Below are 24,772 nucleotides of genomic sequence, written 5' to 3' on the forward strand. Positions count from 1 at the left end.
GGGACGCATTAATATTGTAATGAAAAGGGAGAGTTACTAATTTGTAAGAGAAATCACATTTATTTAGTAAGGATAAAATGAAGAAATTAAGATGAAATGGTTTCCTGGAAGTTCTTCTATAAATGACTTCATATTTTACGAAAGAGTTAATATAAAAACCAAAGAGAAAGAAGAAATTTGTACCCTCTATACTGGTGGTCTAGTAGCTATCATAAGCACCATTCCAGCGGTAGCTAGTAAGCCATCGTCCCACATGCATGCACGAGCCAACGTCTGGCGCCATTAATTAGAGTCCATGGATGGCACTGTAGAATGTATAAGCAGAGTCGCAGAAACAGTGTCTTAAATTGTGCTTGTCAATACTTGTTCTAAAAAGCCAAAACAATTGAATTGCGATTTTTAAGAATAATTTTAGATAGATTTCTTAGCCGTTGCCTTAGCAACCATGGGTATGTTCGGCTGATCTTGTTGTCGCAACTGTAATTGTAAATGGTTGTTGGCTGCTGCTGCAGCTAGCGCACCTGATCATCTCCTATAAAATTAGAGATTGCCCAATGGAAAAGATGAAATGAAAAACCCCTGAAATCAACTTTAACATCAAATTCTAAACTTCAAAATAGCAATAGCTTTCTAGAAAAACAGTATCAAACAGTACGAGTAACAACCGATTTATGTGGGGGTGTTGCACTTTGATGTCTTCTCATTCCTACTGATATATTTTCTTGGAGTAGGAATATGAATGGATTTATCTGGGATAGAGATAGCATGGCACTGTGTGAGTGCAACACCCCGACCACGGTTTCATGCTTTTCATCTCTGGAGGATGTGACCCAGGTCACATGCATGGTTGCATGGTTAAGTTTCAGGTTTGTTTGATTGCACCGGCCGGGCTTATGATTGGCATGCATAACACACAGCGGCATATAGATGGACCCTTATCTTTTTGTGCTCTTCTTCCTGTCCATGCCTGCCTGCCTCGCTCCATCTGTTCATGTCATTTCGTTTTCAAAGCTTTCCTGAGAGAAATCCCAATTGTACATGATCATGACGCATTCTCATCGGTCACGAACATAACTAAACACATCACCAGAAAAGGTGGTGCGCCGTACTTGCCGTCGTTTTTGCTGTTCATTTCGACCAGGCACGCGATCCGGCCGGCCGGTGCACTAATCAAGTAGTAGTAATCAGCTGGGCTAACTAGCTTGACTTAGTAATGTGATGTCCACTGCTACTGGCCGGTTCGCCTTGCACTCGTCAGGTGGCGCGTGCAAATCCCAGTGGGTGAGCTGTTGTTTCGGCAGGGGAGGTGTATATGTAGCGGCATGTTGGTTAGTTGCCCGGTCTTTTGCTTGGTCACGTCGCTGGCTTTCTTATCTGCAATGTTTAATTCCTTGGTTCAGAGGAGACAAAAGGTGGATGTACCAAGTGACAAACTGACAAACGTCCGGAGTATGGACTCTGGAGGGAGTGATCTGTCCCGGTGTTTCCATGGACACCTTGCCCAATGGTACAAAACACTCTGATTGGTTTACAGTGCACTAACAACCGGGTGATCTGAATAGTTGCTTCATCTGTATAGCACAATTTCACAAGTGACCAAGATGTGTGTACACATGGGACCAAGCAGTACAGCATAGCTGGAGAATGGGCGAGAGACAGGGTAGATGATAGTTTCAAGCTAGGCTATATGGATCCTTTCACAGGATGTAGTACGATAGTTAGATCTGGAGTACAGGGAGTCCTTAAGGAAAAAAAGAAATAACTGAAGAACTCGAACAGTCAGTACTTAGTATTGAGTATTTCTTTTAGGAACCATTAGAGTAGTCAATCCATCTACAAATTAACAAAAGAATACTTGTGATCCTGTAGGCCGCTGTACAATGATTTCTATACATTGAAATGGCATGGGAAAACTAAGCCATGCTCAGGATTCTACTATTCTCTTCTGAACAAGAAGCTGTTTTCTATGTTAATCCAACTTGTTAGATAGTGCTATGTTAATCCAACCAATTAACAAATCTTCAATCTATTTTGCCAAGAATACTTTGTATTACTTGACTACAGAGAACAATGTAGCAAAATAACTCTGGTTTGACTAGTGTTTCTAGTAACGAACAAAAGAATATTGATTGTATGAAGGAATGTCTCCAACAAATGGGCCTGCCACTTGTCACCACTCAGCAAAACCATGGTTATTGTAGAGTGTAGATCAAGAATCTGAATAGGCAGAAATGCATCGAAGAACAAATCAGTAATCTAAAGATTACATAAGACAGCTTTAGCTGTAAACACAGAATGTTGTTCGGAGAACCAAGAAAATAACATAATGAATTAGCAATACCTCTTGGAGGTCGTTTCCCTTCAATTGCGTCTTTCTTTTCGTTGCAGCTTTGGCACAGGAAAGGTCCCTGCCATCCTTGCAATTTTTCGTGTTGCAATGGATTGCTGTGTACAGAAATTCCCTGGCCAGCTTTCAACTGTACTTGGCAAACTGCACAGCTGAAGGGCTCAAACATGCTCTGGAGTGCATAACCTGCAGCAAGCCTGAATAACAAAAATGTCAGAAATCAACACCATAATGTCTCAAAAACTGGCATTATAAGGTATGCAAGCGAAAAGAAATATGGGAATACTCTCTTTTTGCATATTAAAGACCAAACAGTTCTGAGTTTGAGGATATTGAAAAGATGAATGAAAGATTTGAAACTTTTAGCTGAACCTATCTAGAAAATATAACACAAGATCCATCAATAATCTATTAAATACCAACATAGTACAAATATATTCCTGATCATTTCAGGAGATAAGAGATGAAATGCATTGAGTTCTGCAGAACAATAACCAAATGAGTAGCATATCAAACAAACCCTGAACTTCCGTTATCTATTTATTATAACCTTTTAGCTTCAGTAAATGGCCAGAAATCTCATGCGTTCTGGTTTTTCATAAAACCCATCTAAGGCTGTGTTTGGCACCCCTTTTCCCAACCCCTCTCACTCGTTTTCCGCGCGCACGCTTTTCAAACTGATAAATGATGCGTTTTTCGCAAAAAAAAAAGTTTCTATACGAAAGTTGCTTTAAAAAAAATCAAATTAATCCTTTTTTTAAAAAAAATAGCTAATACTTAATTAATCACGCGCAAATAGACCGTTCCGTTTTCTGTGCGTACTGTTCCAGTTGGGAACAAGGAATGGCGAACACAGCCTAAGGGTGTTGACAAGGTTTGGTAAAAGTGATTAGGTACTACACTACTGCAGTGTGTTATGACCAAGAATTAACATGTATCAACCAGATCTGGCTGGTTTCAGGACAACAATAATTCAATACTTAAACGACCAGAGAAAAAAAAAAGAAAGGATCCAATGGAGTGGGGTTGGAAAAGGAACCAGCAGACAATATTGACTACAATGTGCAAGGAAACATAAATGGAGTTGCATAGTTGACACCATCAGTCAGCAGTGCCAACTGCCAACTCATGTGATGTTCCCAATAATTCCTTAAAATCCTACTAACCTTTAGCAGACAGCAAGATATGTTTGTTGTCCACATAAGACAATTTAGTATCAGATCTAAATGACGAATCATCATAAATCCAAGACCTCTGTGGCCTACATTAACTGAAAAGTATGTTTCTTTACCATATAACCTGTTACAGTGGAATGTTGATACTCACAAGAACATCATCATCACGATGCAGTATTTATTATTTATAAAGTGCAGTAATTGGCACTAAATAGCATTTTGTTATGTTGATGTGTCTATTGAGTGTGCATGGACTTTCAAAAATAATAGATATCCTACTAGTGTTCATTAAAAGTTTAAAACATATATGCATCTTCTTGGAATTACCCATAGCGCTCTTAGTTCCCCTACTCCAAGTGAAGAGGTTATGAGAAGCTGGTTAACATAGTACCTTTTAGAAAGCATAGCGGAACCATCGTCAAATATTTCTTCCACCTCATCTGGCTCAGCATACTCTCGATCTAGTATAAAGGATACGTCTGTATGTTTTCGGCGAAACATATTATTGAATACAATCTTCCCCTGCCTCTTTGTGGGAGGACTTGGAGCTAGTTTTTCTGGAGGTAATATGTCCACCACGATGCAGGTAGTATCATCTCTTAGTCCCCGAGGATGAATTGCTTCCTTCAAAATTAAAAAATATATATCACAAAATGAAGGCCTAAAGGTTTGTCATGAAGGGAAGTGATAAAGTTCAGACTGTTACATTCACAATTCGATTGGCAGCTATATCTGATGGGAATCCACGAGAACACTCAAGTGCCATTTCAAAAGTCAAATCATCCCATACACCATCACTTGCAATGATAATCCTGCCTCCAGCATTGGATAGCTGTAACAGCAGCACAACAGAAAATCAAATAGTGCGACAGTGAACTGCAAACATGTAAATCATAACTAAAAGCACGTGGCACATTAACTACAAACGTGGTGGAAATATTATAGGCGATACTGTCCTGAAGAAGAATTTTTTTTATGGTATCTGATGAGCAGTAAATCATGCAAACATAATAGATGGAACAATAAGAGTATAAGACAAATGAAGTGCAGAGCATTATTTTCAAATGAGCTGACCTTCACTTGTTTCACATGAGGAACAGGAATGATGCATTCACCAACATCCATATCCCCAATTGATCTAGATAAGCACAGACCACCTGGCCAACATCTTAGAGGACCAACCTGTAAACGCAAATGACAATTTTCTAGAATACTACAGCAAAGTATACATATAGATCAAAGAAGACCAGGCAACCACACAACAAATTGAACACAATTTGATAATTAATATAGGGATTTACAGACTTACATAATGGTGATAAGATAAACATTGTCTTAATTAAAAAGATTGAGAAATAAAGAATTATCCCTCATAAATACACTAGTACTTTAGATGCACAAGAACTCAATGCCTCAATGCTATACAGAATAAAATATTATAATAAAAATAGTAGAATTTTGAAATAGAACTACTTTATGTTTGAAAACAAGTGGTCTTAAAAAAAGAAATTTAACCTATCATATCATAAGCTAGGACATTGTTTGACAAGCAGCATAACAAGGGCATGGAGTAATATTAAAGCACAGATAATTGAGAACTAAAACTTGGGAAGAGCTGCAGGTTACTGTGAACAATGTGAATCATCAAAGCAGCAATTTGGACAAAACACGTCCACACTATATATCCAATTCAAGAAAACAAAGGATTCAGGGTGAAAGTGTCGAACCTCTGGGCCACCTACAAGATTCAGTTTCCCAACCTTGCTTCCACATGCAGTAACACGTTGAACCCTGAAAAAAGAGTATGTTGTAAATATTGGCAGTTCTTTAAAAATACACATTAAAGGCAGGCAAAACTTACTCATCTTGGTTGGAGTCAAAGCGATGATCAGCTGACAAATGGTATAATGAACCATCAGCAGATTCTAGTATGCAACGTGAATCACCAACTGATGCTACCGTTACAACCCACTCATCTATTACTACAAATGTAACAGTGGTACCAGAAGTTTCCGCTGAAACAGCAAAAGAGAGTGCTTCAGTAAAGAGAAAAAGCATCACTCAACTTTACAGGTACCTATAAGGCTATAACCTAAAAGACATCTTAAAGAAGAGCAGCATTTTTGCACCTACATTTAGCATTAATAATGAGATTGTACTGTTCAACAAATCTGATAATATGGCATCCAATCAATGAACAGTGATGATAGCAAAAGTTTTATTCATGCTTCACTTCGTCCAAAATGGAAATACAAACCGCTAAATAGTGATGGATTATGAAAGATTACAACGTTTGCCTGTTTTATCAAAGTACTGCTTAAATATTGAATGTCGTAAGCTTGACAGGAATTGGCCTGATTTACCTACTGCCTGGAAATCTTTGTCTGTCTTGACAAATGCTGCGACAAGCGCACGAGGAAGCACTGCAAGCCACTCATCCCTGCTCAAACCTGAAGGAATGGCACGTAGAAGATTGTTCAACAGATTCTTCTTCGCGTACATGGCCGCTCCAGATCCGTTGTGCCCATCAAATAGCTATCAACAGAGCACAGTTATCAATGATCGATCAACGCAAGTCAAGGAATCCAGTAAAATACGACTACTCAACCACTAAACAAATCAAATGACAGCATCGGAGTCATCATAGCAACACAAAATTATTTGACATGTTCAGTCCATGTTTGAACACTGTAACGTAGTGTGAATCAAATTAACTACGATCATCATCTGGGCATATGTAGCGCAGTGTTACTGTCACATGCTTGCACCTGAATTGGTCGGCATGCACAAAAAAAAATTGAGAAAATTTGTAGTCGACGAGAGAAAGGTGGACAAGTCAAATGAACAAAGAGGAAATGCAGAGTGGCAGCCATGTACAGGAGTGGCCTCCATGTCGTCAGGCCACGCACAACTCGGCGGAGGTACTCTAGAACCTTCCAGAATTCGGGGCGCGTGCATAGGGGCAATGCGGTACCGCGAAGACGGAGAAGGAGGTGGACGGGTCGCCGGCGACGCGCTCCCCGGCCTCGGCGAGGAGCAGCGTGAAGTCCTCCCCCTTGCGGCTGCGCGCCGCCTCCCCGCACAGCACGTCGGGCCGCTCCATCCGCTCGCTCGTCACCTCCCGCCGCAGCAGCACCCCCAGCGGCACCGTCACCGCCGCCGCCGTCATCGCCATCGCTCCCCCTCCCAAACCCTCACCCCGAAACTGCACGATCACGCGCTAGCCCACCTCCCCAAGCAACTCCACCGCTACACCCAGAAAAAAAACGGGGGACCAATAATCACGCGGGGAGAGTGGGCGCCACGCGTGCGGGTGACTGCGTGAGCGAGACCGGGAGGGAGGAGAGGCGCAGCCGCGGTTGAGTTGGAGAGGGGGGAGGAGGGGGGGAGAGGGCGATCGGCTGGTGGTCGCGGTTATATCGGGGGGGGGGGGGGGGGGGGGGGGGGAGAGGTAAACGAAGGAACGCGCAATGCGGGGGGTTTTGATCTCGCGGGATCGCCGCCGCGCGCAATGTTCCTGGCCTTTTCTGTCGCGTGGTAATTTCCACCCATTTTTGACGACTCCGTTGCGTGTGCCGGGCTGGGGTGAGCTGGAGGCGGGCGGGCGGGCGCGCGCTGGATGGACAGGTGGTGAGGTGAGGAGAGGGAGCGGCGGCGGCGGGGGAGGCGGCGGAGGACACGAGAAGGCCGGCCGCGGGCTGGATCGTCGGGGAGTCCGCGCGGAGTGGCTGGCCGGCGGGGTCCGCGGCCCGGCGTTTGACAGGGTCAGGCGAGTCAGCGAGTGTACTGGCTTTCCGATGGCGCGTGCAGTGGACTAGTGGTAACTGGAGGGGCAGACGTGACAGAGGCACAGAGGTCACATGCAATACTCCCTCCGTCTTAAAAAAAAATTAAACTACTATAGAGGTCTGGATATAATAATACGAGAACGTCCAATTTCATTATTATTATACTAGAATGTACTCAATTATAATACGGGGTTGGCTTCTCTATATACATATTCGTTGTAGTACGAGGTTATTTTTTTTTAACAGAGAAAGTAGGTTCTAGACAACATCGCCGCTCCTCTATTGCTCCTCGGCTCGCTCTCCCGTAGCAACCACCGTCTCGCTGTTCCTTTATCACACATCCACTTGTCAGCTCGTACCCTCTCTCGTCTTCATTGTCATCATTATTTAACAAAATTAGAACCTATCATCGTTGTGATTATGTTAGTCATCATTATTTAACAAAATTAGAACCTATCATCGTTGTGATTATGTTAGAAGTCCCACCAACACATCCCTCGCATTACTAGTTTTGCATTCTTCGTGTCGCCCTACTGTAGCTATTCGTCACTTGAGTAGTTTGCCCTTTCCAGAGCTAGGACTAATTTACGGAAACATTTTCTAAATCCAAATGTGTCTTTCTTAATTATCAATCATAGATTTTGATATTTTGGTAACAAAATGGAACACATTTGTACCTCTGGCCTAGATATAATAACAGAGCTATAATTCTTATGGAATTATTCATTTATTATTTGTCTTAGTCTACAATCTTATAATGTAGTTTCATATAAAGTGTAGTTTTTTTTCCTTTTCTTCACTTAATGTTATAATTTCTATATATGCAAAGTGAATATTGGTGCATTCTTTTAGGTCCCATATTTCACTACACGGTGCTCTTAATTTATTTCTTTTGGTGTTCTTAATATATTTTTATTTTGAATTGTAACTATATTTTGTAATTACACATTTTAAAATGTTTAATGGAAGAACCAGATCGGAATGATAGGATGATGCCTTTCCACTTTACTCTCTCCCATCCGTCACATATTATGATGTTAACTAGTTTCTAGAAAAATATAGTAACACCTATAACACCATTTTTATTAAATACATATTAAATATATTTCTATAGTATGTTTGTTTCGTATTGAAAATATTATTGTATTTTTCTACAAATCTGATTAAAACATCTAATAATATAAAAGCAAGTGCTACAAAGACTTAAAGGTGGTATCCAGAGATACCACACAAGCTAATATAATAATGTAGATGAGTGAAGAAAGGAGAAGGCAACTGACGACCACCACTCATGTAAGACGACCACCACTCATGTAAGAGACAATCTCTATACAAATTTCAAGATAAAAACGAGGGATATGAATAGTAGTTTGGACAAATAAATATTAGTACTAGTGTATTAGAGTTAGTATAGAGGTGATGTATTGTATAAATCACCTATAAATTTATGAGTAGGTGGCATGGACAAAATTATAGGTAGCATCCACTTCTACTATAAAACTAGATGGTTATCTCTCACGTTGCTGCAGGAGAATTATATGATAAAATTATATATATATATATATATATATATATATATATAATTATATATATAAGTTGTATTTTTTTACTTACTTACCTGAAAGTGTCAATTAGGCCTAGAGGGGGGGTGAATAGGCTAATTCAAAAAAAATCAATTAAAAGCGGAAGCAGTAATTTTCGGATATTTCCGAAAATTTCGGATATATCTGAAAATTTTTGGAGTCAGCACAAATAGCAAAGTAAATCCTAGATCTAGTTGCCTACAACAAGAATATGCTAGCACAAACAGCAACTAGACCTATAGCGGCTCAAACAAGCAAAGCTAGTGGAGAGGGAGGAAGTAAAGTCACCAAAGATGAAGCTCACGAAGTTGTTCCCGAAGTTCGAATCCTTAAGGGGATTCTACTCTCCGTTGAGGAGCTCACTAAGAGCCAGGTCTTAGCTAACCCTTTCCTCAAGAGGTTGCACTAAGCACTCCTCCTTCCACTAAGGGTATCTCTTCTCTTTCGGAGGTGAGATCCGACCTTCACAAACTTCTCCCGGCCAACCACAAGTAGATCGGTGGCTCGGGAGCGACACCTAGCCGCGGAGTCCTCAACCTCCAAGAGTAACAAATGAAGCAAAGAACTCCCGGAGATGATGCAAGTGCTCACAAATCTTCACGAAGTCAACAACAAGCACTCACACAAACTCAAATCCACAACTCTCACACACACACCAAATCCAAATCGAACACGGGTGAGAGGGGAAACAAGAAAGTAAGGCTCAAAAGTGCTAGAGAGAGAGAGAGCAAGCCAAGGGCACAAATGATTGGAATGGAACTAGCAGCTCTCACGAGTGAGGGGAGGGGGCTATTTATAGCCACAGCCCAAATTCTGCCCGTTATGCACAATAATTGAGATTTTAGGATATTCTGAAAGATTTTCAGACATGTCCGAAAATTCCAGCTCAGCACCAACAGCAAAGTCAACGAAAGATTTTTCAGACATTCCGAAAACTTTTCGGACAAGTCCGAAAATTTCCAGTACTACAAAACATCGTTCTGGATGTTTTCGGAAAAGTCCAAAAATTGCTTTCGGACAAGTCTGAAAATATACAGAAGCGATTTTTGACTTTGCTGAAGTTTTTCGGAAACTCCAAAAATCAATTTCGGAAAAGTCCGAAAATAAACAGAACCATATTTGCCTTCACATTCATTTTCGGAAAGTCCGAAAATTTCTTTCGGACATATCCGAAAATTTCCAGAAGTGATAATTGGTTCTGTGCATTTTCGGAAAGTCCGAAAATGGCTTTCGGAAAACTCCGAAAATTTCCAGAACACACCAAACAGAGGAGAAACACTTTTAAAAATTGATTTTGAGCACTTTGATCACTCCTCATATGTCAATGCATCATCCCTCTTAATAGTGCGACATTCCTATTGACTCAAACGAAAGAAAAAAAGGTACAATATACCATTTGCTCATTTGCCGCATCACACACATCAACGTATTCCGCGGGATATGTATTACGCTAACTCATTGAGGACATAACAACCTTCACATTTGCTTAAAATAAAAATGTTAGTCCTCTCTAATCGCATTGTAATTAATCACCAAAATCATTAAGGGCCTAGATGCACTTTCATTACCATACGATTTTTTCCTTATCTTTATATATTTTGTACCTTGATCAATTATCTAAAGTTATATTTTATATGCCTTTTGATGAGAAGAGATACAATTTACACTCTTGATGAATAATTCAAAGGCTAAAAATAATTAAGGTGATGTAACTTCATGAGAGAAGAAATAATTAGCACTAACTACACTTAGTGGGGGTGAACTTTATAGGTACTAGCAAAAAACTTGTGTGTTGCAGCAGATGAAGATATTTTTTTTTGTGATTGATAGAAACTTGACCAATTTAAATGACAAACCGAAACAAGATAAATAAAACAATGACAAAACAAAGTAAAAAACATACATAGCATTGAACCGGGTTGTGCTTGCTTCATGTCTTATTACACGAACAATTCCTTATGTACTTTTTTGAGTAAATTTCACAAAACTACAGATACTTTGATCAAACTATCACAAAACTACAAATTTAAGAATGTATTTCACAAAACTATAGATTTAGAGTTAAATTTATCATGGAACTACAGATTTAAGGTATTATATCACAAAACTATTGATTTAACAACTATTTTATTACAAAACTACACATTTAAAAACATTTTATCACAAAACTACAAATTTTATAACTTTAAATAAATAATAGTGCTATGATCTAAACTCTAGAATATGTAGTTCTTTGATAACTTAATCACTAAATCTGTAGTTTTGTGATATGGTGCATTAAATCTGTAGTTCCGTGAAAAGTTTAACGCTAAATCTATAGTTTTGTGATACACATTCTTAAATCTGTAGTTTTGTGATAATTTGACACAAGTATCTGTAGTTTTGTGAAATTTACTCTACTTTTTTATATGCCTCACAAATTAATCAGATGGCTATTTCATAAGCTGACGCATGTGCATTCTACTATACCTCATCGACCAAATATTGAAATTTTGATTATTCAATTAGTGAAAGTTTTATTATATAGATGAAAAGCATTAATAAAGAACAAACTTACTGCATACACATCAAACAATGATAATTTTAAAAGTAAATTATTTATGAGGAGAAAAATTTGGAAGAGAAAAAAAAACAGAAAAGAGAGGAGATTGGAAGGAGAGGGAGATCATCAGGAGAAAAGAAAAGGAGAAAAAGAAAACGAAAAAAAGGGAGAGAGAAAAAAGACGTCAATAGGAGAAGAGGCACGTTGCGCACGCCGACCACATGGAGGTGTGCGGGGCGAGTGGCGGAATGGTGTGACAGAGGGGTGTACAATAGACATTCTAAATTCACGGTGAATTGGATACGGACAACGTACAACCAACTCAAACACGGATAACATACAAAAATCTGGTGGGACACATGTGTTCAACTTTTATAATGATAGAGGGCCTGTTTGCGAAGCTTATAACTGTTGTAGCTTCTCCCAAAATTATAAGCTTCCTCAAACTGTCCATTTTTTAGTACATATTCTAAGAAATTTTAATTGTAGAATCCATAAAATGAACTAGAAGCCATGTAAACCCAGCTTTTCCAGATTATCAGAAACTGGCTACCAATCAGTTGTTTTTCAGAATTTTAAGCTCTCTCAAACATAGCCAGAGAGAGAGAGATAAAGAAGAGACATAGGATTTTCTCTAAAACGGAGGGTGATTTAACCATTTATGATTCCGTGAATATGGGCCACGCCAAAATTTATTACTCAATGAAACCTACGATGAAACATTTATTCTTTAGAGCTAGGGATGGAACATCGACATGTACACTACAGTTGTTTGGAATACATGGGCCGAAGTAGGGACACAATCCCATTAAATATCCATTTATTTATGAGATGAACTACGTAAATACGTAATCGTATACGTAAATACGTAATGCCTCGAACTATATAAAATCTCGTCTGTGACTGTGAGAGCCTGCAACGCAAAACTAATCACCTGTGTATGTAAACCGTTGAGTCATCCCCTTCGCGTGCGTCACGTTCCAAATCAAACGGAGATCGGGAGAAGAGACCGAACAGTCTGAACTCTGAAGCTGGTCAACAATGAGGACGAGATAAACAAGCTTCCTGCCTACTCCGACCTTCCATCCTCGCGTTCTCCGTCGCTTCGCCTCTCTCCCCGGCTCCCCCAAACCCCAAACCCCAGCTCCCGTCTCCGTCTGCTTCCCCGGCCGCCCGAGCTCCCCCGTACGGCCGCACCCCACCCATCCACCCCGCCGCCGGGATGGAGCTGAAGCCCGGGATGTCGGCCCTCGTCACGGGCGGCGGCTCCGGCATCGGTGAGGATCGATCGCCTCTTCCCTGTCTCTCTCTCTCTCTCTCTCTTTCTGCGCGTCCACGGTTCACGAAAGCCCCTGGTCCTGGGGTCTGGACGCGCCTTGCTGTTTGTACGTATTGCTGTTGGATGGGATTGGGTGATGCTTAGTTTGTCCATGGCTCGCGCGCTGGTCGGTCTGATTTTGTGCCCCAATCATCAGTTCATGAGTGTGTGTGTGTGTGTGTGTGTGTGTTTGTGCGTGCGTGTGTTTTCTAAATTCTAATGGTGCGAGAAATGGGGGAGGAGCGGCTAGTTATGCGGGGTGGTACTTGGGATCGGAGGTGAACAGGTGATGATGGTCCATTGATCCCTGTGATGGGTGCCTTTCTGGAAAGCGCTGTATGATGGTTGTAGCATTATTAGCAAACGGAGGTTGAGGGCTTGTACTTGTAATGCTTATGGTTCAATGGTTGTGTTAGGCAGGGTGAAAGTGAACTTTGAGCGACACACCGACGCAATAACTTGTTGTGTATGATTGTTATGCCCCGTACATAATACTACGGAGGAATTAGTCTAGTAGCTAGCAGAGTACCTCACATTTCCCCTTTCTCTTTTCGTTGTCCCTGAAACTGAAAGGATAGCGGGCACCCGGTATGCTCCTGCTGGCAACTGTCAGCATGTCACTTGTATTGTTGTACTCTGATTTGGTACCTTGTATATGCTGTCATTTGTATGATGAATATAAATGAATCCCTGCTGTTTGTTCAGTATCAGTGTCAAATTTGAGCAAATAAATGTGTTGGGGAAATGCAACAACTAGTATTTAAGTCCGCACTCATGAAGTTTGCTACTAGGATATATTTGCTGACAACAAGTATCTTCTCACATTCATGATTTAATTGGTTTTCTGCAGAGTAGATGAACACTTCCAGCATATTCTTATAATGCATTGACTGAATATTCTTTTAAAATTTTCCAGGGAAAGCACTTTGCATTGCTCTTGCACAGAAGGGTCTATTTGTGACAGTTGTTGATTTCTCTGAAGAAAATGGAAGAGAAGCCGCTTCATTAGTTCAAAATGAAAATAAAAAGTTTCATGGAGATCTTAAAGTTCCAAGTGCTATGTTTATTAAATGTGATGTTACTAATGCAGGTAAGAGTCTTGATAAGGACAATTAATTTGTTTGTGTACCTCGTTTTCGAGATCACACTTGTAGCTGTTTTCCTGGTGCTAAATGCTTTGATAACAATCAACACACATGTCAGAACTAAAGTAATTTAAAAACTTGGCAGATATCAAAAGACTGGCGAAGTGTGATAATTCTTTAGAAGCCAATTGTAACATAGTGTTTTTTACATAACATATAATTCTTTGACTTCTAAGTACTACTACGTACTAGCTAAAATCTGTTCTGAAACGCTAATTTAAAAGGCATCCCTGCAGTGTTTCAGAAGTATGATAACTATGATTTAACACCTAATGATTAACATGGTATTGCTTCCTTTTGGTTTTAAAAAGTACTCCCTCCATCGCATAATATAAGGCGCCCACGCATTTCAAGATTCCACCTTCAAAACATTTTGACCAATATTTAGTATAACATGAATTGAATTTTACTTGCTAAAAATTATATCATTGGATTGACATTTGAATTTACTTTCATATGGTTATAGTTTTGTTACTACAAACCTTATAATATATGAGAAATTATAAAACAAAGATTAGTTTTGGAGACCGTGTCAAGTTTGACAATGCCTTATATTATGGGATAGAGGGAGTAACATATTTCTATTAGCTATGCCTTATTTGTACCATTTTTCTGTGTGAGAGAGCACCAAATCCTTTGTCTCGTTGGACTGGAACTCAGGATTTCTTGTTGTAATTGTATTGTTTTGATTTATTTTATCATTGGATTTCCAATTGCATGTAGTATAGTTTCAACTGTTAACTTAAATCACAATCATGAAAAAAATGTGCATTTATTTTATCATATGTAGGTGATCTTTCTGCTGCCTTTGGAAAACATGTGGACACATATGGTGGACTAGATATTTGCATCAATTGTGCTGGAATTGCCATCAAGACACTAGTTTATGATGATAGATCTGATGGAACTAGCACATGGAGGCATGCTGTAAATGTGAACCTTGTTGCTGTTATTGATGGTACTCGCATTGCAGTAAGTCTATCAGGAACTGGTTGAATATAATTCACTTAAACAGTTACTGCTAGACCAAGTGATTGATGCCTGTCTACTATGTTTGGATGTATTAACATATGATTAGGAATGGCACATATGGTTTTTGTATCTGTTGATCCATTTGTGGAATACAGAAGGGGGTTATTGTTTTTTCTTTCTTTATTTATTTTCATCTATTATTATCAGAGGAAGTTAAGTGGTAATAGATTTTCACAATGTAACCTGTCCATAGAGTTTCTTTGAGAGAATGAACTAGAGTAGCATTTTGGATCAATGACAATTGACAAATCATGCCAATTATTGATATTTGGATTCTTCGTTGTGCATTTCTTCTCAACAACTAATATGTTTAGGATGCTATTTTTTTTAGTTCATGCAAGCACCATATATACTTACAGTTATTTTTTTCACCAGAGTCAAATTATGCGATCTGGGAAGAAGCCTGGTGTCATAATAAATATTGGTTCAGCCGCAGGCCTTTATCCTATGAACTTTGATCCCATATATAGTGGAACAAAAGGTGCATATACAATCACATATATAATTCTTATTTTTTGGGCAGAAGATTGCTGTTGCAATGAAAGTCCAACTTGGATTATAATTTGATCATTTATTTGTGAAAAATAATATGCATGCTAACTGTTTATCTAGATGGTTCAAGATTCTTTGCAATTACAACTTGTACATGATCCACATGTTGATAAAGATATATGGCCAACTGTATTTTCCAATATTAACTCCACATTCATTTTATATTATCAAATATGTTTTTCACGCTATGCCACTGTGATCGCAAATATTGTATTTCAGCTGGCGTTGTTATGTTTACAAGATCACTTGCTCCATTGAAACGCCATGGTATACGTGTCAATGTACTCTGCCCTGAGGTATGAATATATTACATAACTAGAGGCAAATATGAAATATTTATTTATTTTTGTCATTTCTGACTCATAGTATTCCAGCATATGTATTCTGTCCAAAACTTGTGAATTTGCTGATATGTTTGGTAGTATATCAGAATATTAACTTGATGATGGTACAACAGACAGCACACCCAGCTGTGCTCTCTGTTACATAAGTTCTTATTACATAGAAATATTACTAGAATGATCACATAAAGCTTTCCATAGGGCCAACTCTACTATTTCTTAGAAAAAGAAAGACGAAAAGTGATTGGTCACTACTTGGATTCTCAAGGACCAGGAGCAGATATCCTTATGACCATCCGTGCACCCATTAAAATTGCAAGCCTTATATAACTCTCATTTTTAGTTGTGGTAGAGTTGTATGAACATGTAGTATTGTAGTTGAGCTCACAGGTAAAATTAACTAAGTGGGCAAAAGTTGATGATAATTGCATATGAGAAAAACCGTGGATATCTGGAAAGAGTTGATATCTGCAACTTGATAATTTCCAGATTGCAGAATCTCCAAGTCATAAATTCACATGGCTTCAAATTTATCCTAAACAAACTGTTCTATGATTCTATCATTGTCTCATTATCAAACGCTGGATGCTGTGAAGGCAATGATGCTCCATGATCATTATCAAACATGATCTATTTTATGGTTTGTTATGTGCAGTTTGTTCAAACTAATATGGCAGAGCAACTAAGTCGTCGAATAATAGATGTAACTGGTGGATATATAAAGATGGAAGACATTGTTAATGGTATGTTTCTCTTACCTTTTTGAGCAGTAGGTACGTCTGTATGTGTGTTCTCCACTTTTAACCTTGTGACCATAATTTGTGTGTCACAGTTTATACAGGCATGTTCAACATTCTGATGAATAATTCTATTGCTTTTGTTGAGATGGAATGCTTTACTTGTTGAATCAAATGTAGACATCTGCGCACATTTAGCTATGTAAAAGATATGTGATTCCATTATTTTGATTTGAGCAAAGACATAAAGTTTGAGGTCTATAAACTTCCATGAGTATTTAACTTTAGTCTCGGAGCTTGAGAGCTATTCAACTAGGTCCTTCAACTTATAAAATCAAGTGATATCATCACTACTTTGTTCGCATACCCATTGATAACCATATGAGCAACTGAATGTATAAATTTCCGCAATGAAAGGAGATCACAAATATGCGATAGACTTTACTGGCATGCAAATATCTAAAACCTGATATCCTGGTCTGTAAAATGGACATAGCTTTTCTTGGGATGGATCCATGTGCCTATGCCAAATGTCCCTGTCAGGTTGGTATTGTGTTTGACGGGACTCGACTAGTTGACCTCCTTATACCACTGAATGTGTTTAGGGACCTAAGTTCTCAATCCTAGGGGGTCAGGTAATACACCTATGCAATTTTAGTTATCTACTGTGGTATTTTAACCCCTATTGATGCATACCTCTTGTTTACCCTCTCTTTTGGTTTGCTGAAAAGAACCCATTTTTATTTGGATTAGGTACATTTGAACTTATAAAAGATGAAAGCAAGGCTGGTGCTTGCCTTTGGATAACTAAACGAAGAGGGATGGAGTACTGGCCAACACCAGAGGAACAAAGAAAGTATATGCTCAATCTTCCCAAGTCAAAAAGGATGTTAACACAAAATACCTTTTCGACTGTCCAAACTCCTGAGTTCTATGAGAAGATGTAAGTAGTCCTGGTATGCTATTATTATTATTATTTCTGAACACCTGAATTCTCAAGTAAATAACTTGCCCCCCAATGTTTATTTTTTTGGTGTGCGTTAAGAGTCCTTCCCTACAATGGTTGAAACCTGAGTTAATACCTCAGAGCTAATGTTTTTCATAACAATGCAACATTTGCTAGTTGAAAAAAAAATAAAATATGTGCCTGCAAACACATTTACCATCTGGTCATGATTGTGTCCTCGTACCTTCTACCTTGATGTCAGCTAGTACAGATGTGATCAGCATAGGTCATGATTGTGTGAAGCATGAGCTCACCAAGCGTATTGGTGTTGATGCTTCTTACACACGCTTTCATCATACAATTTGTGAACTTCGGTGGGCATGCATTTAGTACTTGTATTACTGTAATTTTCCCATATTTTAAGTACTGTAAAGTTGTCTCTTGCATATCTAGACCCTTTGGTGCATTTCCAACACATGCTCAATTCATTTCAATCTAGAAGACAAAGTTTCATTTTGTTATGTAGAAGTGCAACTATTGATAACCCAGCAAAAATAATAATGATTTTACCATATGGATTTCTCTGTGAAATGTTTGTTTCTTAGAGATGATTAGGAGTGCCATTTTGTGGAATCCGTGTTCGTGTTATCTATCATCTATAATGGACTAATGGTTCAAATATAAATATGGTGAACAATAATATTGCCTACCAGTTTTTATGTTTCACACCTTGGAAAGGTCCTCCGATACCTATGGTAGTTTTTATGCCAGCAATTTTTTTACAAGAATATTCAAAATGGAATTTATTTATTAATGATCTGTTTCTTGATTATCATGCAGAGTTGTTCACACACTTAGCCATAATTTTCGCGATGCTACAAGACTTGAACGTGTGCGCTTGAGATTGCCGGTTGAACCACACAATGCTCTGGTCAAAATAATATACGCTGGTGTAAATGCTAGTGATGTAAGTCCTTGGATTCGTATTTTCCAAATGTTTTCCTCTTGATTTCTCGTTGATCAGCGTTCGCGAAGATTTCTCGTTGATCAACCTTTCATGGCGCTTTTCAGGTTAACTTCAGTGCTGGGCGTTATTTCAGTGGTGGTGCTAAAGAAACTGCTGCACGCCTTCCGTTGGATGCCGGTTTTGAGGTGATGGATGTCCTCGTACTTCTGTGTTAAACTTTTTAAAGGATGCTCAATGTTGGTTAATGTTTTTAAGATATACAACTACCTCCTCTGCCTTTTATTTTCCCATAATATTCCTTAGCCTTTTCTCATGAGAAATTCTAATTTATGCAGGCTGTGGGCATCGTTGCATCTGTTGGAGATTCAGTGAACCATATTAAAGTTGGCAGTCCTGTAGCCCTTATGATTTTTGGGGCCTATTCTGAATTTACTCAGGTATTACATTCTATGCATCTGTGTTACACACTAAATTACCAATGACCTTCACCACTCCTTCAATGGATCATTTCCAGCATCCATCTATCAGTTCACCTTTTGACTTTACATCTTTATGATTAAAGGTTCCAGCCAAGCATCTTCTTCCGGTGCCAAGACCAGATCCAGAGGTCGTTGCTATGCTAACATCAGGATTGACTGCTTCAATTGCCCTTGAGAAGGTTAGTATACAGTTCTTTTGTTTCTTTGCTACATAACATGTGGCTTTGACCTCATACTTGGTGAACCAACGTTTAAGTTTGGTGTGGTCTACATGAATATAACTTCATTATCTGATTTGCGTTGATTTCTGCTGCCTTTAGGCAGGCCAAATGGCATCAGGGCAAGTTGTTCTAGTTACAGCTGCTGCTGGTGGAACAGGACAATTTGCTGTGCAGGTCAGTTGATGTTGACACTATTACTATGCCTTTACTCTTGATTTAGTGCAATGCTCAACTCTGCACCTCCGTCTATAGTTTATCTGGGAGGTGTTATTATGTCTCGAATTTCATTTTGGAATTTCCACAAGATAACTGTTTCATCTAAGTTAGGACATGCATATATAATGTTCTTTTTTCATAGTTATTAACACTTGGGACCATGAATTTGGCTCCTTCCCTGTACCTTTTGCTGCAGTATATATGATGTTTCTAGGACACATAGTGACACAGACAATGTTATCATCTTTGATTTTATATTTCTGTCTGCATGTTATTCTGTTTTCTGTCGGCTGTTATTAACCCTGAATCATATCACTGTATGCTGACTATTTTATTTATTGCTTCACTAGCTCGCAAAACTAGCAGGCAACAAGGTTGTTGCCACATGTGGTGGCAAATGTAAAGCTGCACTTCTGTCTTCCTTAGGAGTTGATAGAGTTATCAACTACCAAAATGAAAAGATCAAAGATGTAAGCTTGCTCAAACTTCACTTTTAATATCTCTACACTTAGAATTGATTTTTTTCATACTGAATACTTTGTGTTTTATGTTTCTAAGCTTGGTAGCATCTTTCTTTAGGGTGTATTGACATAAAGGATGAACCAAATATGTTGTCTAGTCCAAAGTCTTAACTTATTTTTCTGTTGTGTTTGTGGACTTCTACATGCTTCTGTTGAATCTTGCAGAATGCTATAATCCTCTTGTTCAACATTTCATGTGCTACTGATAATGCCTAATGTTTGTTGTGAATACTTGAATTACATTTATTTGTGATGTATATGTAGACAATCTTTATACTACTGTAGTATTTCTGAAACTATCACTCTCAACCTTCTAGTGGCTGTAAGCTATTTACATTGACTGTATAAGTTCGTTTTAGTGAGGGTTTAGCAATTAGTGATCTTTTGAATATCTGATTCCAGGTTCTGAAAAAAGAGTTTCCAAGAGGAGCAGATATCATATATGAATCGGTTGGTGGGGAAATGTTTGACTTATGCTTGAATGCACTTGCAGTCCATGGACGCCTTATTGTAATTGGTATGATCTCCCAGGTATGGTTGACAGCTGAAACTCATTTTTTAATTTATCATATGTTGTGAATATGGGAATTTAGTAACCACTGCGCATGAATGAACTATCCAAGTGAGCTTTATGGGAATTTTGTTCTGTACTTCGCCTGAAAAGAAAAACATTTGTAATAGGAAACTTGGAGGTGTAGCTAGGAAATATCATTGAACTGTAGTTGTTCTGATGACACCTATTGGAACTAGTGCTTATTACCCTGTTTAGCTTGTAGTTATTTTAAAATGCCATGGCTTTTACCAATTCATAACGAACAATCAACAATCTTTGTTTTTCTTTTCAGTATCAAGGAGAGCATGGATGGAAGCCACGGAACTACACTGGACTATGTGATAAGATTCTTGCTAAAAGTCAAACTGTGGTATGTGTGATGTAGGCATTAGACCAACCTGAACCCTTTTCGTTGGCATGAAGAGCACTTATTTAATATCCATTTAATAATTTGATCAGTAAACAATGATTCATCATACCGAGAATGTTGATCTGATGATCTCTAAACTTGGACCGGCTAGAGTTTTCAAATACTTTGACTGCTATTTGTATATCGATGAATTTGTAAATACTTAAAAGTATATAATATTAATAAAGTATGTTGCATGGCAATGTAATAATACAGCAATCATTCATCGTAACCAAATAATCCAGGGCCCTGCATGAGACATGGGAAAATTTTCAAATTCCTGTCTAATTCTCATGTTCCAACAGGACCTAGAAATTACTAGTGGCTAAAATTTGAATGATAAGTTGATGATGTCAAGCAAATGAATTGTATGAGCCAGTGATTGTGATGTACTAATACGATTCTTCTGGAATGTCCTAACACTAACGAGTTCTTTCCTTGTCAACTTCAGGCTGGTTTTTTCCTAATCCAGTATGCTCACTTGTGGCAAGATCATCTTGACAAACTTTTTGACCTGTATGCCTCTGGAAAGCTAAAGGTATGCCTCGAGCCTCCAATGTAAATTTCTGTTTGGCCCTATGCATGACTAGGGTCAAAACGAAGCTACATCAGTAGGACCTTTATTTGGGTGATGAGGCAGAAATCTAACGAAGATACACAAATAACAAAAGCCTTAAATTATTCTACCATTTCTTGTTTCTCTTCATACTGTTCTGGCATCCACAATCTTATGAAAATGTAGGTATTAGGCAATAAAGTATTCCCATGACCTGGTAATAAGCATTGTGGAAGTGGATAGTAATAACAAATACTAATAAGTAGTAAGCTTATGACCCAGTTGTAAGAATAAAAAAAAATAAAAATCTCTTTCTTTCTTCTTTCTCTCTCTCTCTTTTCAACACAAGGATGTGCTTCTACTGCATGCTGAGTTGGACAAAAACAACTGAAAAAGCAATACAGTACTTTTTTCTCATGGCATGGGACCCACTTTACAAAGGCCTACTACCTTAACCTGCTACTTTTATTGCCTAACTAGGCAAGATACATTGGTGTTGCCATATGTACAAAACATTGCACTATTGTATTGCTTTTAAATAATGCCAAAGCACGTAGTCCCGGCCTCCCAGGTGACCAGTCTTATCACTGTCTCAGACATCTAATGCTTTTCAAATTTCTATTTTAGATTTTCTCAAAAACTTTACTGGAGTCTTTGTTTTCGCTTTTCAAATTGGAACTAAACGTTTGAAGTACTACTTGAAGTAAAGTTTTGGGACTCCAGTATCCTATCTAGTTGGGAACCACTTGGAACTAGAACTAGCCTCAAAGTTCTTTTATGCAGGATAATCACACACATTTAATTTGGTATTATTTCTATTCTTCATTTTATTTTCCATATGATAAATTCTACTTTTGGCCTTGAACTATTCTTCATGCCCCCTTTTTTTTCACTTGAATTCAAAACCATTTGTCTTCACACCCAATTTTCAAAATCGGATAAATAACACCTTAGCAGTGGTTTTCGTTAGGACAGGCTCATCATTATGCATGTTTTAGTGACTTAGGTGCCACTTAATTGGGTACACATCAACGTATCTTAAATCATATAAGTTCAGGTCAGCAGGAACAACTACCATGTCAACCACAACCACCATGGAATAGTGCTCGGTTTTGTTAGTTGAGGATGAAAAATAACCCCTTTTTCATTCAAGGTGAAAATTAGGCTCCAACAAGAGTTGAGGGCCAAAAATAGATTTTGCCCTAGCTATATAATATCTGTATTTACCTTATTCTGCAAACTAAATATTTGAGTCTGTTCTACTCTTTTTTATTTTCAGTATTCTCAGCTTCTCATTTAGCTTTTTGGATAGATCACTCTCGCCTAATAATCCGCTTATGATGTCTGCCCTCGCTTTGTGTAAGATGGTTAACGAGAGGATTATAGTCAGACTCGACTGGATTTATAATCTGGTTCAAACTCCTGCTAACGAGTAAGGCGGTACTATCACTACTGCTGCTTGCTCGCTTACTCTGATCTCTTTCTTCGTTCTCTGCTCCTTCTCTCTCCCTATTGGGCCATCAGTGAGCAATCAGCAGCCCTGGGCTTCTGATCTTTGAGGAGTAGCTCTTCTTCCTTTGATTTTATCAGTAATAGGGCCCCTTTGAATCACAGGAATGAAAAACGGAGGAATAAGAAAAGCATAGGATTCTGATAGAAATACAAGTGTAAAACAGAGGATTGCAAAACACAGGAAAAACATAGGAATGGCCATTTGATTGAGCCGCAGGAAAAACACAAGAATTTAAAGATAGATAAAGACTCAAAAGATTCTTAACATGAGGTAGTTCCTCCAAAACTTGCATGGGAATAGGCATTCCGTAGGAATTTCATGGTATTACATAGGATTCATTCCTTTGATTCAAAGGGCTATGTAAGAAAAATACCTATAGAAATGAAATCTTTTAAAATTCCTATAAATCAAAGGGGGCCTTGTTATTATGTGTGTTACGTTTTCCTAACCAGCATTGGCACGCAACTTCCTAAAGTAATAGCCAGCATTGGCACGCAACTTCCTAAAGTAATAGCCAGCATTGGCACGCAACTTCCTAAAGTAATAGCGAATATGTATAATATATATATGCTTTTTATTTGCAAATTTAGCTTTGCATGACACGATGCATACAACAGGTTTCCCTTGACCCGAAGAAATTCGTGGGTGTAGCTTCTGCGCCTGATGCGGTAGAATATCTTCATTCTGGCAAGAGTGTTGGCAAGGTACCATCGCTTATATGATGAAATATGATTCTGTTCTTATCTTCTCAAATGTGACTTAATAGATTTTTCTTCTGGAACCTTTCCAGGTTGTTGTGTGCATTGATCCGTCATACAGTCAGACCCTTGCTAAGCTATAGTCTGTGGACATGAGATACATCATATTTCATCGTCTAGTCACGAGGAAGAACAGTGCAAAAAAGACAATTACACAGGCTATCGGCATACCGTACAACCTTGGGCTTCTTGCTCCGTTTTGTTGTCTGTGTGCGTAGCTGAAACATTCCCATATTTACCCCAGCCGGGAGAAACCGAATAACTGCATATGTTGTATAGCTCAGTTGTCTGAGTTTGTGGGAATAGCTCAATTGAATGTTATATATAAGATCGTTCCATGCTCATTGTCAAACTTATCTTGGAAAACAATGCTGTGTAGAACTAGAATATTTTCTTCTGTGGCAGGGAGCCCTTTGTGTATCCGTGGGGATCATCTAACTATCTAAGCACACATAAGGATGTGCTTGCAAGTTGCAATCCAGGCCTGAAAATTCTTGATGCCTGTTCTTCAAGCAATTTTTTTACATGAAGCCCTCTAAGTGAGGATATCGCTTCTTGTGAATACTAACCAAATTCCTGCTGCTCCAGGCATGGTGTTTTCAAATTCCTAACACGAATTCAGCATGTCCACATGCAACGGAATGCCTCAACGCAAAGGTTCGCTTCGTCACTCGCCATGGCGAAGAACGCCGGTATCTGCTGACAGTAGAAAAGTTTAATTCCAAAAGAGAGGCTATGATTCTGTTAGGCAGAGCTTCACTACTATTAGAGTTGGAGCTCAATCAAATAGTTTCAGCTGCATTTAAAAAAGAATGGTCTACCTACAATGCTTTCACAAAATAGATTAGAGATGTAGAGTTAGTTTTAGATAGCTCAAGAACTTTACTTCAGATTTTAGACTCAACTTCCAAGTTAAATTGAGCAGTTGGAACCTTGCCAATCAGAGAAAGAAAAAAGAAGAAAGAAGTTTTCTTTATCAGTTCTCGTCCAAAGGAGAAACTGTCCAAGTGTATAGTTCATCTGATCTGTTTGCAGGGTGCGAGACTGCAAGCAACTGAAAGGGTAAACAGTGC

At 38.6% G+C, this 24,772-nt stretch overlaps 2 protein-coding genes across 2 annotated transcripts; one reads left to right on the forward strand and one right to left on the reverse strand.

The window, feature by feature from the left end:
• Positions 1-1,747: 1,747 nt before the first annotated feature.
• LOC4347278 (probable protein phosphatase 2C 69) lies at positions 1,748-6,744 on the reverse strand. Its single transcript, NM_001422787.1, has 9 exons — positions 6,497-6,744; positions 5,886-6,057; positions 5,384-5,537; positions 5,250-5,313; positions 4,597-4,704; positions 4,229-4,354; positions 3,914-4,146; positions 2,342-2,544; positions 1,748-2,217 (listed from the first exon to the last, which is right to left on the reverse strand). The coding sequence occupies exons 1-9, from the start codon at positions 6,695-6,697 to the stop codon at positions 2,210-2,212; spliced, it is 1,269 nt and encodes a 422-aa protein (NP_001409716.1). The 5' UTR covers positions 6,698-6,744; the 3' UTR covers positions 1,748-2,209.
• Positions 6,745-12,352: 5,608 nt separating this feature from the next.
• LOC4347279 (prostaglandin reductase-3) lies at positions 12,353-24,303 on the forward strand. Its single transcript, NM_001403826.1, has 18 exons — positions 12,353-12,712; positions 13,670-13,843; positions 14,689-14,870; positions 15,306-15,411; positions 15,702-15,778; positions 16,479-16,566; positions 17,314-17,503; positions 18,347-18,473; positions 18,578-18,658; positions 18,809-18,910; positions 19,036-19,131; positions 19,273-19,347; positions 19,740-19,859; positions 20,313-20,441; positions 20,756-20,833; positions 21,324-21,410; positions 23,559-23,645; positions 23,732-24,303. The coding sequence occupies exons 1-18, from the start codon at positions 12,658-12,660 to the stop codon at positions 23,780-23,782; spliced, it is 1,905 nt and encodes a 634-aa protein (NP_001390755.1). The 5' UTR covers positions 12,353-12,657; the 3' UTR covers positions 23,783-24,303.
• Positions 24,304-24,772: the final 469 nt, after the last annotated feature.

Source organism: Oryza sativa, chromosome 9 (genome assembly GCF_034140825.1).
Source record: "Oryza sativa Japonica Group chromosome 9, ASM3414082v1".
In the NCBI taxonomy this organism is placed as follows: domain Eukaryota; kingdom Viridiplantae; phylum Streptophyta; class Magnoliopsida; order Poales; family Poaceae; genus Oryza; species Oryza sativa.

Excerpts from the sequence above, each read along its gene's own strand:
- LOC4347279 (NM_001403826.1), top strand. The coding sequence starts at position 12,658 with ATGGAGCTGAAGCCCGGGATGTCGGCCCTCGTCACGGGCGGCGGCTCC. Across the intron at positions 12,713-13,669 it reads GGGCGGCGGCTCCGGCATCG|GGAAAGCACTTTGCATTGCT; the intron begins GTGAGGATCGAT and ends AAAATTTTCCAG. Across the intron at positions 19,132-19,272 it reads CTTCAATTGCCCTTGAGAAG|GCAGGCCAAATGGCATCAGG; the intron begins GTTAGTATACAG and ends TGCTGCCTTTAG.
- LOC4347278 (NM_001422787.1), bottom strand. The coding sequence starts at position 6,697 with ATGGCGATGACGGCGGCGGCGGTGACGGTGCCGCTGGGGGTGCTGCTG. Across the intron at positions 6,058-6,496 it reads CCTCCTTCTCCGTCTTCGCG|CTATTTGATGGGCACAACGG; the intron begins GTACCGCATTGC and ends CTCTGTTGATAG. Across the intron at positions 2,545-3,913 it reads TCCGCTATGCTTTCTAAAAG|GCTTGCTGCAGGTTATGCAC; the intron begins GTACTATGTTAA and ends TTTGTTATTCAG.